Source organism: Pseudoliparis swirei, chromosome 8 (genome assembly GCF_029220125.1).
Source record: "Pseudoliparis swirei isolate HS2019 ecotype Mariana Trench chromosome 8, NWPU_hadal_v1, whole genome shotgun sequence".
NCBI lineage: Eukaryota > Metazoa > Chordata > Actinopteri > Perciformes > Liparidae > Pseudoliparis > Pseudoliparis swirei.
Genome location: NC_079395.1, coordinates 2,205,206 through 2,223,634, shown reverse-complemented (window position 1 = coordinate 2,223,634; position 18,429 = coordinate 2,205,206). Strand labels below are relative to the sequence as shown.

The 18,429-nt window shown below is 39.6% G+C and overlaps 2 protein-coding genes and 1 pseudogene across 3 annotated transcripts; all 3 read right to left on the bottom strand.

Annotated features, from left to right (window-relative positions):
* Positions 1-4,309: 4,309 nt before the first annotated feature.
* On the bottom strand, positions 4,310-5,983 carry LOC130198219 (tripartite motif-containing protein 16-like). 2 transcript variants are annotated; one of them, XM_056421362.1, is made up of 2 exons: positions 4,916-5,983; positions 4,310-4,867 (listed from the first exon to the last, which is right to left on the bottom strand). In XM_056421362.1, the coding sequence occupies exons 1-2, from the start codon at positions 5,981-5,983 to the stop codon at positions 4,310-4,312; spliced, it is 1,626 nt and encodes a 541-aa protein (XP_056277337.1). The 2 variants fall into 2 exon arrangements, with proteins under 2 accessions (XP_056277337.1, XP_056277338.1); XM_056421363.1 differs by having other exon boundaries at positions 4,310-4,872; positions 5,005-5,983.
* Positions 5,984-9,532: 3,549 nt separating this feature from the next.
* Positions 9,533-11,210, bottom strand: LOC130198214 (tripartite motif-containing protein 16-like; annotated as a pseudogene).
* Positions 11,211-16,808: 5,598 nt separating this feature from the next.
* On the bottom strand, positions 16,809-17,481 carry LOC130198362 (tripartite motif-containing protein 29-like; the record flags this gene model as incomplete). Its single annotated transcript, XM_056421513.1, is given in 2 exon segments — positions 16,809-16,995; positions 16,997-17,481. Coding segments are annotated over 2 exon segments (672 nt in total), but the record flags the coding sequence as incomplete, so codon positions are not given.
* Positions 17,482-18,429: the final 948 nt, after the last annotated feature.

Here is an 18,429-nt window from a genome sequence, read left to right as displayed (position 1 = left end):
AATGATCCTTCCGCAGGTTCACCTCCGGAAACCTTGTTACGACTTTTACTTCCTGTAGATCAGGGGTCTCAACACGTCGATCGCGACCTGCCAGTCGATCGCGGCGTAGTGTTGGTAGATCGCATGACATTAAAAAGATTGGCCGCCCCTGACATGTTCTCTAGAGCACGTCTTTGTTCTTTTATTAAACTAAACGTCTGTTGTTGATCGTATCTCCACAGCAGCATGTCATTTCTGTCTCTTCGCGTTGCGTTAACACTTATCGATCTCCGTCTCGCGCGCCACAGAGCTCCGTCTTGCGCATCGGGACCGAGCAAAAAAAAGTCACTTGTCAATCTGTCCCGTGTCCGGGCCGGTGAGGTTTCAGCTTTGCAGCGGTGTCCCGCCGTCCCTTTCATCACGGCCCAGTTCATGAAGAAAACCCACACAGTCAGTTTGCCTCAGCAGCTGCTAGAGGAAGACTAGAGGCCTTTAGATTGTGTCATGGTGGAGTTAATGGTTGACAAACAAGAGAAACATGTTCTGTTTAACCCTCCTGTTACCTTTACATTTCCTAACATATTTTACCCTCGGGGTCAATTTGACCCCAGCAATTAAAACCTCCAGAAAATTATTAGAATTAATATTGCTTCCCAAGTTTAAGTGTGAGGTACTTTATGTTTGTTTGTTGACTACCTAAATAGCCCTTTAAATAAATAAAAAAGTTGATATTTCTTATATGTTTGACACAGTGAAAAACAGCCTGGGGTCAAAATGACCCCAAAGAACACCGACATTAAACATTGAATGGGGTCAAATTGACCCGAAAGGTAACAGGAGGGTTAAACATTCTGTTTAGGATGAAGATGTATTAATGTTCCATATGGAAGAAAACTGCTAAATAACTGCTGAGTTGCAGCACCATTGTATAGAAGAATGTATAAATGTATATATCCGTCTTTTGTCATAAATCTCTATGTTCTCACAAAATATACCGAGAATATCGGTAATATGTGATTAATCATGATTAATCCACAAAAACCTGTGATTAATCCGATTAAAAATTGTAATCGTTTCACAGCCCTAATATATATATATATATACATATACATATATAAACCTTGGCTCACGATTAATCTCACACAGCTGAGGTTGAATATAAAAGGATTATTCAGGATTGGAGAAAAAGACAGGTTTAAAGAATCTAAATTCAGGTTTAGTGAGATGATGAGAGAAACCAAACGACTGTCCTCTGAAAAACTCCAACAGCCCATGATAAATACTTTTTAGTTTTTCAATGCATATATCGTACAATAAAACATTATTTCACAGGTAATATCCCACAGCTAAGGTTTAACACAATAATCCTTCAGGAGTGAAGACAAGGACAGGATTAACCCTGTAAGACCCAAGCATAGAAATAATATCTAAATCTTTTTTTTTTAAGTCAGATGATGTTGTAAGAGTTTTCTGATGCAGATAATGAAGGATTAATTAAAAAAAAAAGTTTTTGTAAGTTTTTAGGGAAACGTTGTAATATTGCAACGTTGGGCCTAGTTGGTAGCAGAATTTCAGCATTTGCTCTCCTTGCTGGTGGCATTCTGAAATGGAAACAATAGTTAGAGAATGTTCAAGTATAACTAATTCCAATGCAAATTAATCCTATTCAGGCAATACACTCCACTGATGGCCCACAATACTGTCTGGCTAGCCTAATGTGCTCTCTACTTACATTTACAAAAGGAAAATACAACCCCCCCAGAACTCTTACATCCCCATATTCCAGAACATTTACACCTCTCCCTGAACATTGCATTATAAATGCAACCCCCACATTCCAGAACATTTACACCTCTCCCTGACCAATGCAAAATACATGCAACTCCCACATTCCAAAACATTTACACTTGTCCCTGAACAACCATCCTCCAAAGCATTCTACACACATTATCTGGCTTGTGTAACAAGGAGATATTTGGGCAAACCAACAAAGTCCAGATAAAAAAAACAGTTGACTATATCTCACTGCGAACATAGAAATAACATAGGGTTTGGGTTACCCTAACCCATTTAGAATTATTCAAATATGGTCTAAACTTAAAATTATAACAAATAACCCTTTTGTAAAGTGTGAATCATCAAATACATTATATTTATCCTGTATCTGAACATCCGTGAAGTGGAATGTCTCCATGTAGTGTGCAAGGTGCACCTGCTATTTTAGCTACCATTTTCACCCAACGTTGTAAAATTACAACAATGACATAACAAGCTGAAAATCTAATGTGATGCATTAATTCCACAATAACTTAGTATTTACATGAACTACATATTCTAACAATCACCAAAAAAAATATTTCATGGAATTCACTTACTTCAATGTTGATATAACCAGTTGAATGAAACAAGGAGATGTGCTTCCGGGAAAGTTTGCAGGTAGAGTGAGTTCATGGCCTTATGGCCACACCTATATACACATTTACAATCCAATAGCATTGCAAGGCAAGACAATAGGACCCATTGACTATGTAAATATGGTCTTTCCCCAAAAAACGTTTTTGCAAATGTGTTTTTTAGAGAGATAAAAGTGACGTTGTAATATTACAACGAGGGGTCTTACAGGGTTAAGACGATGAGAGAAACTATACGACTGTACTGTATATAAATAAGGAAAATGATAAGATCATTGAAATAACAATCTACATTTTAACCCTTGTGTTGCCTTCGGGTCAATTTGACCCAATTCAATGTTTCACCCTCCTGTCGCCTTCGGGTCAATATGACCCGATTCAATGTGTAACCCTCCTGTTACCTTTATATTTACTAACATATTTTACCCTTGAGGTTAATATGACCCCAGCTATTAAAATCTCCAGAAAATTATTAGAATTAATATTGTTTTCCAAGTTTAAGTGTGAGGTACTTTATGTTTGTTTGTTGACTCCCGAAAGAACACCGACATTAAATATTGAATCGGGTCAAAATGACCCGAAGGCAACACAAGGGTTAAAGAAGCAATGCTTTTATTTCACTAACAGAATTCTTGTAAAAGTCAATGACAAAAATACTTCTGAATAATATTTAAATCAGGACTGTATCGACATCTATAAATGAGGAAACTGTGGACATTCTCTCGATATTGTTGTGGAAGTTTAAAATACTTTTAATATGAATGTTATTCTTTGAGTTTTTTAAGGTTGATTCTGATACCTTTTTCTATTCCATGAAGTTGACATGTTTTTGACACAAAATCTGAAAATGTAGAAATTAAATTTGTATGAATCAAATAATGTATATATACAATTTCTTATAGACGCAAATATAAATAAAGCCTTGGTTCACAGTTAATTTCACGCAGCTGATGTTGAATGCAAAATAATTATTCAGGCTAGAGACAAATACTTGGTAAAAGAATCAAAGTACAGGTTTAGAGAGACAATAAGAGAAACCAAATGACTGTCCACGGAGAAACTCCAACAGCAGTTCTCAATAAACGACTCTGCTTCAGTCTGAAAAGGTCTCTGACGGCTCATCACTCCACTAACGACTTGTGCATGATTCATGTGAATGACTCCGCCTGTATTGGTGGAAGACAAAGGGACAGTCCTGACACCAATGAGGACTCTCTCCATCCTGGAGAGGGACGTCAACAGGCTGCTCAAGAGAAGACCTGTAGACGACCAGCTCAGCAGCAAACAACAGACGCTCATCAAGAAGCTCATGAATAAACCAGATCAGATGATTCTGCAGTTGTTGATGATTTAAATGAAAAGAATAAATCTTCCGCATTGATCAACGTTACATTGTTCTCATTTAATTGGGTTAAAGTTTCTCTGACTTCTTGAATAGTTGTTAAAGAACTTTGTAATACTTTTGTTCAAAAGAATCAACTCCACCATATCTGTTGTCTTACTGATGAACAAATGTTCTTCTGCTCTAAGCATGAACTCTGTACTTGTTGGTGTTTCGGGAGGAAAACTGACTCAGTTATTCTCACATATTAGTTTCATATTGTATACATCGGCTTTTTGTGAATCCCTGGAAGAAAGAAGACAAGAAGACAAAAATGCTGTTAATGTTTGTTTATTAATATATAAACATTCAGTTTGTTTTTACATCACAACAGTGAAGTCTTGATTCTCGTGAGTTTACAAAGTAAAGACAACTAAAAACATCTTGATAAATGAAGATCTGGTGCGTTATCTCTTCATAAAATGCAGAGGAAGAGAAACAACAATATAAAAGTATCATTACAAATATTCATCAAACATTTAGAGCTCAGAGAAGTTTAAGAGATAAGGAGAAATGTTAACGCTTCAATGACTTTGGTCTATTTCAGATTACACAACTCAGCAGTGTCTCCATAACTGAAAGGATGAAGTCCAGCATAGAGAGGCTGAGTGAATGTGGTCTGGACTCTGTGGAGGAGAGTCATGGTGTCAGAGACGCTGTAGAAGGACAGAATTCCTGCTCTGTGATCCAGGTACACTCCTAATCTGGAGGATTGAGGACCAGAGACAGGAGTTTGGACATTGTTGTATCGAAAGTTACAACCGTTTTTGTTACATCTTAATGCCCAAGATTTGTTATTATATCCAAAGACACATTCATCTCCGTTGCCCTTTCTGCTGATATTCTTGTATGCAACGGCTACATCAACTCCTTCTCCTCTCCACTTCACCTCCCAGTAACAACGTCCCATCAGACTCTCTCTACTCAGGACTTGATCACATCCACTGAATCTGTCTGAGTGAGAAGCATAAGACTGTTCTTCTCTCATTAAAGTTGCTTTTCTGTCCTCATCAGATAATAACAGCCATGTGGTTGCTGTGTCTGGATCCAGAGAGAGCTCACATGAATACTTTAAGAATCCAGCTCTGGTCTTGGGCTCTGCTTGGAACAGTAAAACATCCACTTCAGACACTGCTAGTGAGACGTTTGTCCATTTCTCTCTCAGAACGTCCTGTAATTTATCTCTGACTTCTGACACAGCCGCCGTCACGTCCTCAAAGTGTCTCAGAGGACGGATATCGATGCCGGACGAGTGTGTAGACTCAGCGCGTGGTGACAGTGAGGGGTAGTGGAGTAGAAACTGCTTGAGATCCTCTGTGTGTGACAGCAGCTTCAGCTCAGCCTCGTTCCTCTTCAGCTCAGTGATCTCCTGCTCCAGCTTCTCCTGAAGCTCTTGGACTCGACTCACTTCAGTTCTCTGCCGGGATCTGACCTGCTGCTTCACATCAGAGCTTCTGTTCACCATGAGCCGGATCAGCTCAGTGAAGATCTTCTCACTGTCCTCCACTGTCTTATTAGCAGAGAGGTTGAGGGCCTCCACCTCCTGATGGAGCAACTTCAGGTATTTCTCTCGGTCCTGGATTCTCTGCTGGATGTTGAGTCGACTCCCCTCCAGCTCATTCTGCCTCTCGGTCCTTTCTGCTGCAGCTGAGACTGTGTCGTGGCCTTTATGTTCATTCATTAAGCAGAGGTAACAGATACACTGCTGATCAGTACGGCAGAAGATCTTCATCACCTCATTATGACGAGAGCAGATGTTCTCCTGGAGCTTGTTGGAGGGCTCCACCAGCTTGTGTTTCTTTAATGGAGCAGAGTCATAATGAGGCTGAAGATGTTTCTCACAGTAAGAAGCCAGACACACCAGACAGGACTTGAAGGCCTTCAGTCTCCTCCCAGTGCAGACATCACAGGCCACATCTTCAGCTCCAGCATAGCAGTGATCAGCAGGAGCAGCTTGGAGTCCAGTCTTCTTCAGCTGCTCCACTAGAGCTGCCAACATGGTGTTCTTCAGCAGGACAGGCCTCGGTGTGAAGGTCTTCCTACACAGAGGGCAGCTGTGGAGTTTCTTCCCATCCTCTTTATCCAAGTGGGCTTTAATACAGTTCATGCAGTAGCTGTGTCCACAGGGAATAGTCACCGGATCCTTCAGGAGATCCAGACAGATGGAACAAGAGAAGGTCTCCTGGTCCAGCTGAACTCCTTTTTGCGCCATTTTCTCCTCGTGGATAAGACTTTGAATTTGGATTTATGTTTTAAATGTTGCCTGTTCATTCAATAATCTTCACTGAGGAGGTTTCTACTCTAGAGAAGACAACATCTGCTGAGAGAGGAGCTGCCCGTGTTTTATAGGAAAAGAAAAAGGGAGGAGCTATCAAGCTCCCATGTGATTGGACAGCAACAAGATGGGGAAGGTGGGCCTCCCGGTGATAGCAATGAAGTTAGACCTTTGGTCGGTCTGGTCTGCTTAACACAATAAAAAACTATTCATACAACACTTTTAAAACTAAAAGAATCAATCTAAATTCTGAGTTTTGCATCTGTCAAACAAAAAATGTAATTAATGTTTTATTCTTTGTTTTGTTTTTATGTAATTAAGTAATGAAACATTCAGTTTATTCTCACACTCAATCAGTGAAGCGGGGTTACCGTGAAGATTAATATCAAAAATAAAATAAGAAGTTTAAAATACATTAAATATAAATTGTAGTTTTGAGTTTTTAAAAGTTGATTGTGCTACTTTTTTATGAGTAATGACAAGGAGAGTTTTAAAGAGACAATGAGAGAAACTATATGACTGTACTGAATATGAATAATAAAAATAAGATCATTGAAAAAACTATCTACATTTTTTCAAGTATTATTTTAATCTCACAAAAAGTTTTGTTGTAAAAGTAAATGACAGAAATTCTTCATAATAACGATTAAAGTCCCAGTATCAACTTCTATAACTGAGGACATCCTCTCATTATTGTTCTGGAAGTTAAAAACACGAGTGGGAGTTTAAAATACTTTAAATACAAATATTATCATTTGAGTTTTTGAAGGTTGATTTTTATACTTTTTTATCTGCATTAAGTTTACAAGTTCTCCAACAGCAGCTCTCAGTTAACAACTCTGCTTCAGTCTGAAAAGGTCTCTGATTGATCATCGGCCAACCTGAAGCTCATCACTCCACTAACGACTTGTGCATGAACTATGGGAATGAATACTCTGGTGTTAGTGGAAGACAAAGGGACAGTCCTGACACCAACGAGGACTCCCTCCACCCTGGAGAGGGACGTCAACAGGCTGTTCAAGAGAAGCCCTGTTGACGACCTGCTCAGCAGCAAACAACAGACGCTCATCAAGAAGCTCATGAATTAACCAGATCAGATGATTCTGCAGTTTTTGGTGATTTAAATGAAAAAATAATCTTCCGCATTGATCAACGTTACATTGTTCTCATTTAATCGGGTTAAAGTTTCTCTGACTTCTTGAATTGTGGTTAAAGAATGTTGTAATACTTTCGAAAAATCAACTCCACCATATCTGTTGTCTAACTGACTGACAAATGTTATTCTGCTCTCAGCATGAACTCTGTACTTGTTGGTATTTCAGGAGGAACACTGACTCAGTTATTCTCTCATCTTAGTTTCATATTGTATACATCGGCTTTTTGTGAATCCCTGCAAGGAACACAAGAAGACAACACGTTGTTAATGTTTGATTATTATTTTGTAAACATTCAGTTTGTTCTCACATTCAACCAGTAAAGAGTAGTTACCATGAACAATAACATAAAAACTAACATGTTTAAAATACATTTAATATAAATTGTAGTCTTGAGTTTTTTAAAGTTGATTCAGCTACTTTTTCATCAGCATGGAGTGGACAAGTTTTTGACAAAAAAAATCAGAACATTTAGACTAAAAGCGTTGTCTATAAACCCCATTATATATACAGTTTAGTTTTTTAATAGATGTGTCATAAAATACAACCTTAGTTCACAGTTTATATCACACAGCTGAGGTTGAACACAATAATCCTTCAGTCGTAATTACAAGGAGAGGTTTAAAGAGACAATTAGAGAAACTATACGACTGTACTGAATATGAATGAGAAAAATGATAAGATGATTGAAATCAATATCTACATTTTACAGAAAGATTTTTTTGCAAGCATTATTTTAATCTCACAAACAGTTTTGTTGTAAAAGTAAATGACACAAATTCTTCATAATAACGATTAAATCAGGAGACCGTCCCAGTATCAACTTCTATAACTGAGGAACTGAGGACATCCTCTCATTATTGTTCTGGAAATTAAAACACGAGTGGGAGTTTAAAATACGTTAAATCAAAATATTATTCTTTGACTTTTTGAAGGTTGATTTTTATACTTTTTTATCTGCATGAAGTCGACAAGTTGTTGACACAAAATCTGAAAATGTAGACAATAGATATTGTATATGAATCCAATAATCTTTAAATATAATTTTTTTATTGGCACATATATAAATAAAATCTTGGTTCACACTTAATCTCACACATTTGAGGTGGAATGTAAAAGAATTATTCAGGTGTGGGGACAAAGACAGGATTAAATAATCAAAGTACAGGTTTAGTGAGATGAAGAGAGAAACCAAACGACTCTCCTCAGAGAAATTCCAAAAACAGCTCTCAGTTAACGACTCTGCTTCGGTCTGAAAAGGTCTCTCACTCCACTCCACGAACGACTTGTGCATGAACCATGTGAATGAATGCTCCGGTGTTAGTGGAAGACAAAGGGACAGTCCTGACACCAACGAGGCCTCCCTCCATCCTGGAGAAGGACGTCAACAGGCTGTTCAAGAGAAACCCTGTAGACGAACTGTTCAGCAGCAAACAACAGACGCTCATCAAGCAGCTCACGAATAAACCAGACAAGCTTATTCTGCCGTTTGTTGGTGATTCATAGGTCAAATTGAATCTGTAGTATTGATCAAAGTTACATTGTTCTGATTTAATTGGGTTAAAGTTTCTCTGACTTCTGAAATTGTGGTGGTCTTTTAGCACTTAACAAATCCTTCACAATAATGACCACATTATTATTATTATTTTAAAGGTGTTTAAGTGTTTGTGATGAATCTTTTGTAGACAAACACACTTGTGGTTCTAAACATCAACAAGTGATATCAAACTGTTTCTTTTCTCTGTGACAAACATGTTTTAGAGGAAAGTTTAAAGCACCGAGACTGACTGGTAAATGTTCTCTGGTCTCAACATGAACTCTGGACTTTGTGGTGGAAAACTTTGTGGAAAACTGACTCAGTTATTCTCTCATTGGTTTCATATTTTATACATTAGCTTCGTATGAAACCCTGAAAATAAGACAAGAAAGTACTTTGTTCATGTTGGTTTATTAGTCATGTAAACAATAATTCGGTTTTCACATAACACATGACTAAAACATCTTGATAAATGAAGGTCTGGTGCTTTCTCTCTTCAGAAACATGCAGAGGAAGAGAAACAACAATGTAAAGCACCAATATAAATATGAGCTCAGAGAAGTCTCAACAAAGATCATCATGAGCAGTGAGAGCCTCCATGACTCAACACACACAGGAAGGAGCGCCACCTACAGGAACTCAGACACCTACACAACAATAAGGAGAAGATGTACAAGTCCCGGCCACAAGGTTTGATTGACAACTGAAGAAAAGTCTGCTCACCATGATAGAAACAAAATAAGTTTAAGACTTAAAACACAGACTTTAACCAGATATCCCAGAACTCACTTCTGTCTATTTTAGTTTACTGAACTCAGCAGTGGCTCCATAAGAATTCAACCTAAATCCAGCATAGAGAGGCTGAGTGAATGTGGTCTGGACTCTGTGGAGGAGAGTCATGGTGTCAGAGACGCTGTAGAAGGACAGAATACCTGCTCTGTGATCCAGGTACACTCCTAATCTGGAGGACCGAGGACCAGAGACGGGAGTTTGGACTTTGTTGTGACAAAATGTAAACATTTTGTTTTTACAATCTAACACCCAAGATGTATTGTTGCATCCAAACAGACATTCATCCCCTCTCTTTTCTGCTGATATTCTTGTATGAGACGGCAACATTAACTCCTTCTCCTCTCCATTCCACCTCCCAGTAACAACGTCCAGTCAGACTCTCTCTACTCAGGACCTGACACCATCTATTGAATCTGTCTGAGTGACGAGAATAAGACTGATCTTCTCTCATTAATGTTGCTTTTCTGTTCACATCAGATAATAACAGATGGGTGTTTGCTGTGTTTGGATCCAGAGTGATGTCACATGAATACCTTAAGAATCCAGCTCTGGTCTTGGGCTCTGCTTGTGAAGGAGACAGTAAATCGTCCACTTCAGTCACTGCCAGTGAGACATTTGTCCACTTGTCCCCCAGAACGTCCTGTAGTTTATCTCTGACTTTTGACACAGCCGCCGTCACGTCCTCAAAGTGTCTCAGAGGACGGATATCGATGCCGGACGAGTGTGTAGACTCAGCGCGTGGTGACAGTGAGGGGTAGTGGAGTAGAAACTGCTTGAGATCCTCTGTGTGTGACAGCAGCTTCAGCTCAGCCTCGTTCCTCTTCAGCTCAGTGATCTCCTGCTCCAGCTTCTCCTGAAGCTCTTGGACTCGACTCACTTCAGTTCTCTGCCGGGATCTGACCTGCTGCTTCACGTCAGAGCTTCTGTTCTTCATGAGACGGATCAGCTCAGTGAAGATCTTCTCACTGTCCTCCACTGTTTTATCAGCAGAGAGGTCGAGGGCCTCCACCTCCTGATGGAGCAGCTTCAGGTCTTTCTCTCGGTCCTGGATTCTCTGCTGGATGTTGAGTCGACTCCCCTCCAGCTCTCTCTGCCTCTCGGTCCTTTCTGCTGCCGCTGAGACTGTGTCGTGGCCTTTATGTTCATCCATTAAGCAGAGGTAACAGATACACTGCTGATCAGTACGGCAGAAGATCTTTATCACCTCATTATGACGAGATCATATCTTCTCCTGGAGCTTGTTGGAGGGCTCCACCAGCTTGTGTTTCTTTAATGGAGCAGAGTCATAATGAGGCTGAAGATGTTTCTCACAATAAGAAGCCAGACACACCAGACAGGACTTGAAGGCCTTCAGTCTCCTCCCAGTGCAGACATCACAGGCCACATCTTCAGCTCCAGCATAGCAGTGATCAGCAGGAGCAGCTTGGAGTCCAGTCTTCTTCAGCTGCTCCACTAGAGCTGCCAACATGGTGTTCTTCAGCAGGACAGGCCTCGGTGTGAAGGTCTTCCTACACAGAGGGCAGCTGTGGAGTTTCTTCCCATCCTCTTTATCCAAGTGGGCTTTAATACAGTTCATGCAGTAGCTGTGTCCACAGGGAATAGTCACCGGATCCTTCAGGAGATCCAGACAGATGGAACAAGAGAAGGTCTCCTGGTCCAGCTGAACTCCTTTTTGCGCCATTTTCTCCTCGTGGATAAGACTTTGAATTTGGATTTATGTTTTAAATGTTGCCTGTTCATTCAATAATCTTCACTGAGGGAGGTTTCTACTCTAGAGAAGACAACATCTGCTGAGAGAGGAGCTGCCCGTGTTTTATAGGAAAAGAAAAAGGGAGGAGCTATCAAGCTCCCATGTGATTGGACAGCAACAAGATGGGGAAGGGTGGGCCTCCCGGTGATAGCAATGAAGTTAGACCTTTGGTCGGTCTGGTCTGCTTAACACAATAAAAAACTATTCATACAACACTTTTAAAACTAAAAGAATCAATCTAAATTCTGAGTTTTGCATCTGTCAAACAAAAAATGTAATTAATGTTTTATTCTTTGTTTTGTTTTTATGTAATTAAGTAATGAAACATTCAGTTTATTCTCACACTCAATCAGTGAAGCGGGGTTACCGTGAAGATTAATATCAAAAATAAAATAAGAAGTTTAAAATACATTAAATATAAATTGTAGTTTTGAGTTTTAAAAGTTGATTGTGCTACTTTTATGAGTAATGACAAGGAGAGTTTTAAAGAGACAATGAGAGAAACTATATGACTGTACTGAATATGAATAATAAAAATAAGATCATTGAAAAAACTATCTACATTTTTTCAAGTATTATTTTAATCTCACAAAAAGTTTTGTTGTAAAAGTAAATGACAGAAATTCTTCATAATAACGATTAAAGTCCCAGTATCAACTTCTATAACTGAGGACATCCTCTCATTATTGTTCTGGAAGTTAAAAACACGAGTGGAGTTTAAAATACTTTAAATACAAATATTATCATTTGAGTTTTTGAAGGTTGATTTTTATACTTTTTTATCTGCATTAAGTTTACAAGTTCTCCAACAGCAGCTCTCAGTTAACAACTCTGCTTCAGTCTGAAAAGGTCTCTGATTGATCATCGGCCAACCTGAAGCTCATCACTCCACTAACGACTTGTGCATGAACTATGGGAATGAATACTCTGGTGTTAGTGGAAGACAAAGGGACAGTCCTGACACCAACGAGGACTCCCTCCACCCTGGAGAGGGACGTCAACAGGCTGTTCAAGAGAAGCCCTGTTGACGACCTGCTCAGCAACAAACAACAGACGTTCATCAAGAAGCTAAAGAATTAACCAGATCAGATGATTCTGCAGATTTTGGTGATATAAATGAAAAAATAATCTTCCGCATTGATCAACGTTACATTGTTCTCATTTAATCGGGTTAAAGTTTCTCTGACTTCTTGAATTGTGGTTAAAGAATGTTGTAATACTTTCGAAAAATCAACTCCACCATATCTGTTGTCTAACTGACTGACAAATGTTATTCTGCTCTCAGCATGAACTCTGTACTTGTTGGTATTTCAGGAGGAACACTGACTCAGTTATTCTCTCATCTTAGTTTCATATTGTATACATCGGCTTTTTGTGAATCCCTGCAAGGAACACAAGAAGACAACACGTTGTTAATGTTTCAATTCAATTCAATTCAGTTTATTTGTATAGCCCAATTTCACAAATTACAAATTTGTCTCGGAGTGCTTTACAATCTGTACACATAGACATCCCTGCCCCAAAACCTCACATCGGACCAGGAAAAACTCCCAAATAACCCTTCAGGGGGAAAAAAAGGGAAGAAACCTGGAGGAGAGCAACAGAGGAGGATCCCTCTCCTAGGATGGACAGATGCAATAGATGTAATGTGTACAGAAGGACAGATTTAGAGTTAAAATACATTCAATGAATATGACAGAGTGTATGAATAGTTCATAGTAGGCATATTCCACGATGGAACCTCCACGATCCATCAGGCAGATGGCGGTGGGGAGGAGGGTGGCGAGTCTCAACAGGACAGTGGCGTAGTCATGAGCAGGAATTCCACGACCCAGACGATCCATCAGGCAGATGGGATCTATGCCGTCTCATAGGGTCCGATGACCCCATGAGACGAAAGTCAAGGACTTCCGGGAGAAAGCAGAGTTAGTAACGTGTGATTGAGAGATGAAAATTCATCCTTAAGGTGAGAAAAAAGAGGAGATAGGTACTCAGTGCATCCTACAACGTCCCCGGCAGCTATAAGCCTATAGCAGCATATCAAGGGCTGGACCAGGGCAAACCTGATTCAGCCCTAACTATAAGCTCTGTCAAAGAGGAAGGTCTTAAGTCTACTCTTAAACGAGTTGACTGTGTCTGCCTCCCGGACTGAAATTGGAAGCTGGTTCCATAAAAGAGGAGCTTGATAACTAAAGGCTCTGGCTCCCATTCTACTTTTTAAGACTCTAGGAACTACAAGTAGTCCGCATTTAGTGAGCGTAGCTCTCTAGTGGGGCAATATGGTGCGACAAGCTCCTTAAGATATGATGGAGCATCATCAATCAAGGCTTTGTAGGTTAGGAGAATTTTAAAAGTGATTCTTGATTTTACTGGGAGCCAGTGCAGAGCAGCTAGTGCAGGAGTGATGTGATCTCTTTTCTTAGTTTTAGTGAGAACACGAGCTGCAGCATTCTGGATCAACTGGAGAGACCTAAGAGATTTATTAGAGCAGCCTGCTAATAAGGAGTTGCAGTAATCCAGTCTCGAAGTAACGAGCAGTGAACCAATTTTTCTGCATCTTTTTGAGACAAGATGTGCCTGATTTTTGAAATATTACGTAGATGAAAGAATTTGATTATTATTTTGTAAACATTCAGTTTGTTCTCACATTCAACCAGTAAAGAGTAGTTACCATGAACAATAACATAAAACTAACATGTTTAAAATACATTTAATATAAATTGTAGTCTTGAGTTTTTAAAGTTGATTCAGCTACTTTTCATCAGCATGGAGTGGACAAGTTTTTGACAAAAAAATCAGAACATTTAGACTAAAAGCGTTGTCTATAAACCCCATTATATATACAGTTTAGTTTTTTAATAGATGTGTCATAAAATACAACCTTAGTTCACAGTTTATATCACACAGCTGAGGTTGAACACAATAATCCTTCAGTCGTAATTACAAGGAGAGGTTTAAAGAGACAATTAGAGAAACTATACGACTGTACTGAATATGAATGAGAAAAATGATAAGATGATTGAAATCAATATCTACATTTTACAGAAACATTTTTTTTCAAGCATTATTTTAATCTCACAAACAGTTTTGTTGTAAAGTAAATGACACAAATTCTTCATAATAACGATTAAATCAGGTCCAGACATATCAACTTCTACTGAAACTGAGGACATCCTCTCATTATTGTTCTGGAAATTAAAAACACGAGTGGGAGTTTAAAATACGTTAAATCAAAATATTATTCTTTGACTTTTTGAAGGTTGATTTTTATACTTTTTTATCTGCATGAAGTCGACAAGTTGTTGACACAAAATCTGAAAATGTAGACAATAGATGTTGTATATGAATCCAATAATCTTTAAATATAATTTTTTTATTGGCACATATATAAATAAAATCTTGGTTCACACTTAATCTCACATTTGAGGTGGAATGTAAAAATTATTCAGGTGTGGGGACAAAGACAGGATTAAATAATCAAAGTACAGGTTTAGTGAGATGAAGAGAGAAACCAAACGACTCTCCTCAGAGAAATTCCAAAAACAGCTCTCAGTTAACGACTCTGCTTCGGTCTGAAAAGGTCTCTCACTCCACTCCACGAACGACTTGTGCATGAACCATGTGAATGAATGCTCCGGTGTTAGTGGAAGACAAAGGGACAGTCCTGACACCAACGAGGCCTCCCTCCATCCTGGAGAAGGACGTCAACAGGCTGTTCAAGAGAAACCCTGTAGACGAACTGTTCAGCAGCAAACAACAGACGCTCATCAAGCAGCTCACGAATAAACCAGACAAGCTTTTTCTGCCGTTTGTTGGTGATTCATAGGTCAAATTGAATCTGTAGTATTGATCAAAGTTACATTGTTCTGATTTAATTGGGTTAAAGTTTCTCTGACTTCTGAAATTGTGGTGGTCTTTAGCATAACAAATCCTTCACAATAATGACCACATTATTATTATTATTTTAAAGGTGTTTAAGTGTTTGTGATGAATCTTTTGTGAACAAACACACTTGTGGTTCTAAACATCAACAAGTGATATCAAACTGTTTCTTTTCTCTGTGACAAACATGTTTTAGAGGAAAGTTTAAGCACCGAGACTGACTGTTAAATGTTCTCTGGTCTCAACATGAACTCTGGACTTTGTGGTGGCAAACTTTGTGGAAAACTGACTCAGTTATTCTCTCATTGGTTTCATATTTTATACATTAGCTTAGTATGAAACCCTGAAAATAAGACAAGAAAGTACTTTGTTCATGTTGGTTTATTAGTCATGTAAACAATAATTCGGTTTCACATACCACATGACTAAAACATCTTGATAAATGAAGGTCTGGTGCTTTCTCTCTTCAGAAACATGCAGAGGAAGAGAAACAACAATGTAAAAGCACCAATATAAATATGAGCTCAGAGAAGTCTCAACAAAGATCATCATGAGCAGTGAGAGCCTCCATGACTCAACACACACAGGAAGGAGCGCCACCTACAGGAACTCAGACACCTACACAACAATAAGGAGAAGATGTACAAGTCCCGGCCACAGGTTTGATTGACAACTGAAGAAAAGTCTGCTCACCATGATAGAAACAAAATAAGTTTAAGACTTAAAACACAGACTTTAACCAGATATCCTAGAACTCACTTCTGTCTATTTTAGTTTACTGAACTCAGCAGTGGCTCCATAAGAATTCAACCTAAGTCCAGCATAGAGAGGCTGAGTGAATGTGGTCTGGACTCTGTGGAGGAGAGTCATGGTGTCAGAGACGCTGTAGAAGGACAGAATACCTGCTCTGTGATCCAGGTACACTCGTAATCTGGAGGACCGAGGGACCAGAGACGGGAGTTTGGACTTTGTTGTGACAAAATGTAAACATTTTGTTTTTATAATCTAACACCCAAGATGTATTGTTGCATCCAAACAGACATTCATCCCCTCTCTCTTTTCTGCTGATATTCTTGTATGAGACGGCAACATTAACTCCTTCTCCTCTCCATTCCACCTCCCAGTAACAACGTCCAATCAGACTCTCTCTACTCAGGACCTGACACCATCTATTGAATCTGTCTGAGTGACGAGAATAAGACTGATCTTCTCTCATTAATGTTGCTTTTCTGTTCACATCAGATAATAACAGATGGGTGTGTGCTGTGTTTGGATCCAGAGTGATGTCACATGAATACCTTAAGAATCCAGCTCTGGTCTTGGGCTCTGCTTGTGAAGGAGACAGTAAATCGTCCACTTCAGTCACTGCCAGTGAGACGTTTGTCCACTTGTCCCAAAGAACGTCCTGTAGTTTATCTCTGACTTTTGACACAGCCGCCGTCACGTCCTCAAAGTGTCTCAGAGGACGGATATCGATGCCGGACGAGTGTGTAGACTCAGCTGGTGACAGTGAGGGGTAGTGGAGTAGAAACTGCTTGAGATCCTCTGTGTGTGACAGCAGCTTCAGCTCAGCCTCGTTCCTCTTCAGCTCAGTGATCTCCTGCTCCAGCTTCTCCTGAAGCTCTTGGACTCGACTCACTTCAGTTCTCTGCGGGATCTGACCTGCTGCTTCACGTCAGAGCTTCTGTTCTTCATGAGACGGATCAGCTCAGTGAAGATCTTCTCACTGTCCTCCACTGTTTTATCAGCAGAGAGGTCGAGGGCCTCCACCTCCTGATGGAGCAGCTTCAGGTCTTTCTCTCGGTCCTGGATTCTCTGCTGGATGTTGAGTCGACTCCCTCAGCTCTTTCTGCCTCTCGGTCCTTTCTGCTGCCGCTGAGACTGTGTCGTGGCCTTTATGTTCATCCATTAAGCAGAGGTAACAGATACACTGCTGATCAGTACGGCAGAAGATCTTCATCACCTCATTATGACGAGAGCAGATCTTCTCCTGGAGCTTGTTGGAGGGCTCCACCAGCTTGTGTTTCTTTAATGGAGCAGAGTCATAATGAGGCTGAAGATGTTTCTCACAATAAGAAACCAGACACACCAGACAGGACTTGAAGGCCTTCAGTCTCCTCCCAGTGCAGACATCACAGGCCACATCTTCAGCTCCAGCATAGCAGTGATCAGCAGGAGCAGCTTGGAGTCGAGTCTTCTTCAGCTGCTCCACTAGAGCTGCCAACATGGTGTTCTTCAGCAGGACAGGCCTCAGTGTGAAGGTCTGCCTACACTGAGGGCAGCTGAGGAGTTTCTTCCCATCCTCTACATATACACACATACAGACATACTTCCACAGACATCTTCCATATAAATACGTTTCAATTACATTAATAACTCTCAAGAATTGTTTTACAAACAATTCCTTGAAAACCAAAGATGAGTTCACCATTCTGACATCCATTTCAACATTATTCCATAATTGGACCCCTACAACAGTTGATGCTGAGATGAGAGCAACCTGAAGCACAGTTTGTCTAATCATTTGATTCCCCCACCCCCCAAAAAACGTTTTAAATTAAGTATTTGATTTTAAAAAACGCAGGGTGACACATTAGTTTGAAGTTCCAAACATAACCCAAGTGATGACAGCTAAACCTACTCCATGACACTTGAGCAAACCCAATGCATTGAAAGTTTGAGGTTGTAGCCTCGACTATTTAATCAAAGAAAAGAGGAAAAAGGCAGAAACAAAGCAGTTTCCATTTTTAATCTCCCTCTCAAAGCTTCAAAGCTCAACCGGCTGCAGCACACACACACAGCTTGTTGTCATTGCGGTATCCCGGGGATATAGATGAAAGCACCTTATGCTTTGAGAACTTTCTGTTCTTACTTGAATACTTTTAAGTATCTGTGAAGATGGAAAACCTTTTTTTTCGTGTGAACCGCCTCCATATTGGAGGATTCTGCACCTTCACTTGCCAAATAAATTGCCACTGAGGTAATTTGTGCAGAATGTCTAAGTATGGGAAAAGTAGAACGCCTGTGTTTTTTTGTTTTTTTAGGTGAATAAAAGTTCTGTCACAGACCTGCAGTGCAGTTAAAGTGATGCAAAAAAATAATTCTGGCCTAATTTTCTTTTTGTAAAAAGTTTTTGAAATGGTATCTCCCTTACGTTCCACCTTCTTGCGTGAGCTGACAGAATAGAGAACAGTCATTGGTCGACCGATCTCAGGATTGCCAGATACACGATAATTATCCTCCAAATACAACCATGTTGAGCCTTTGG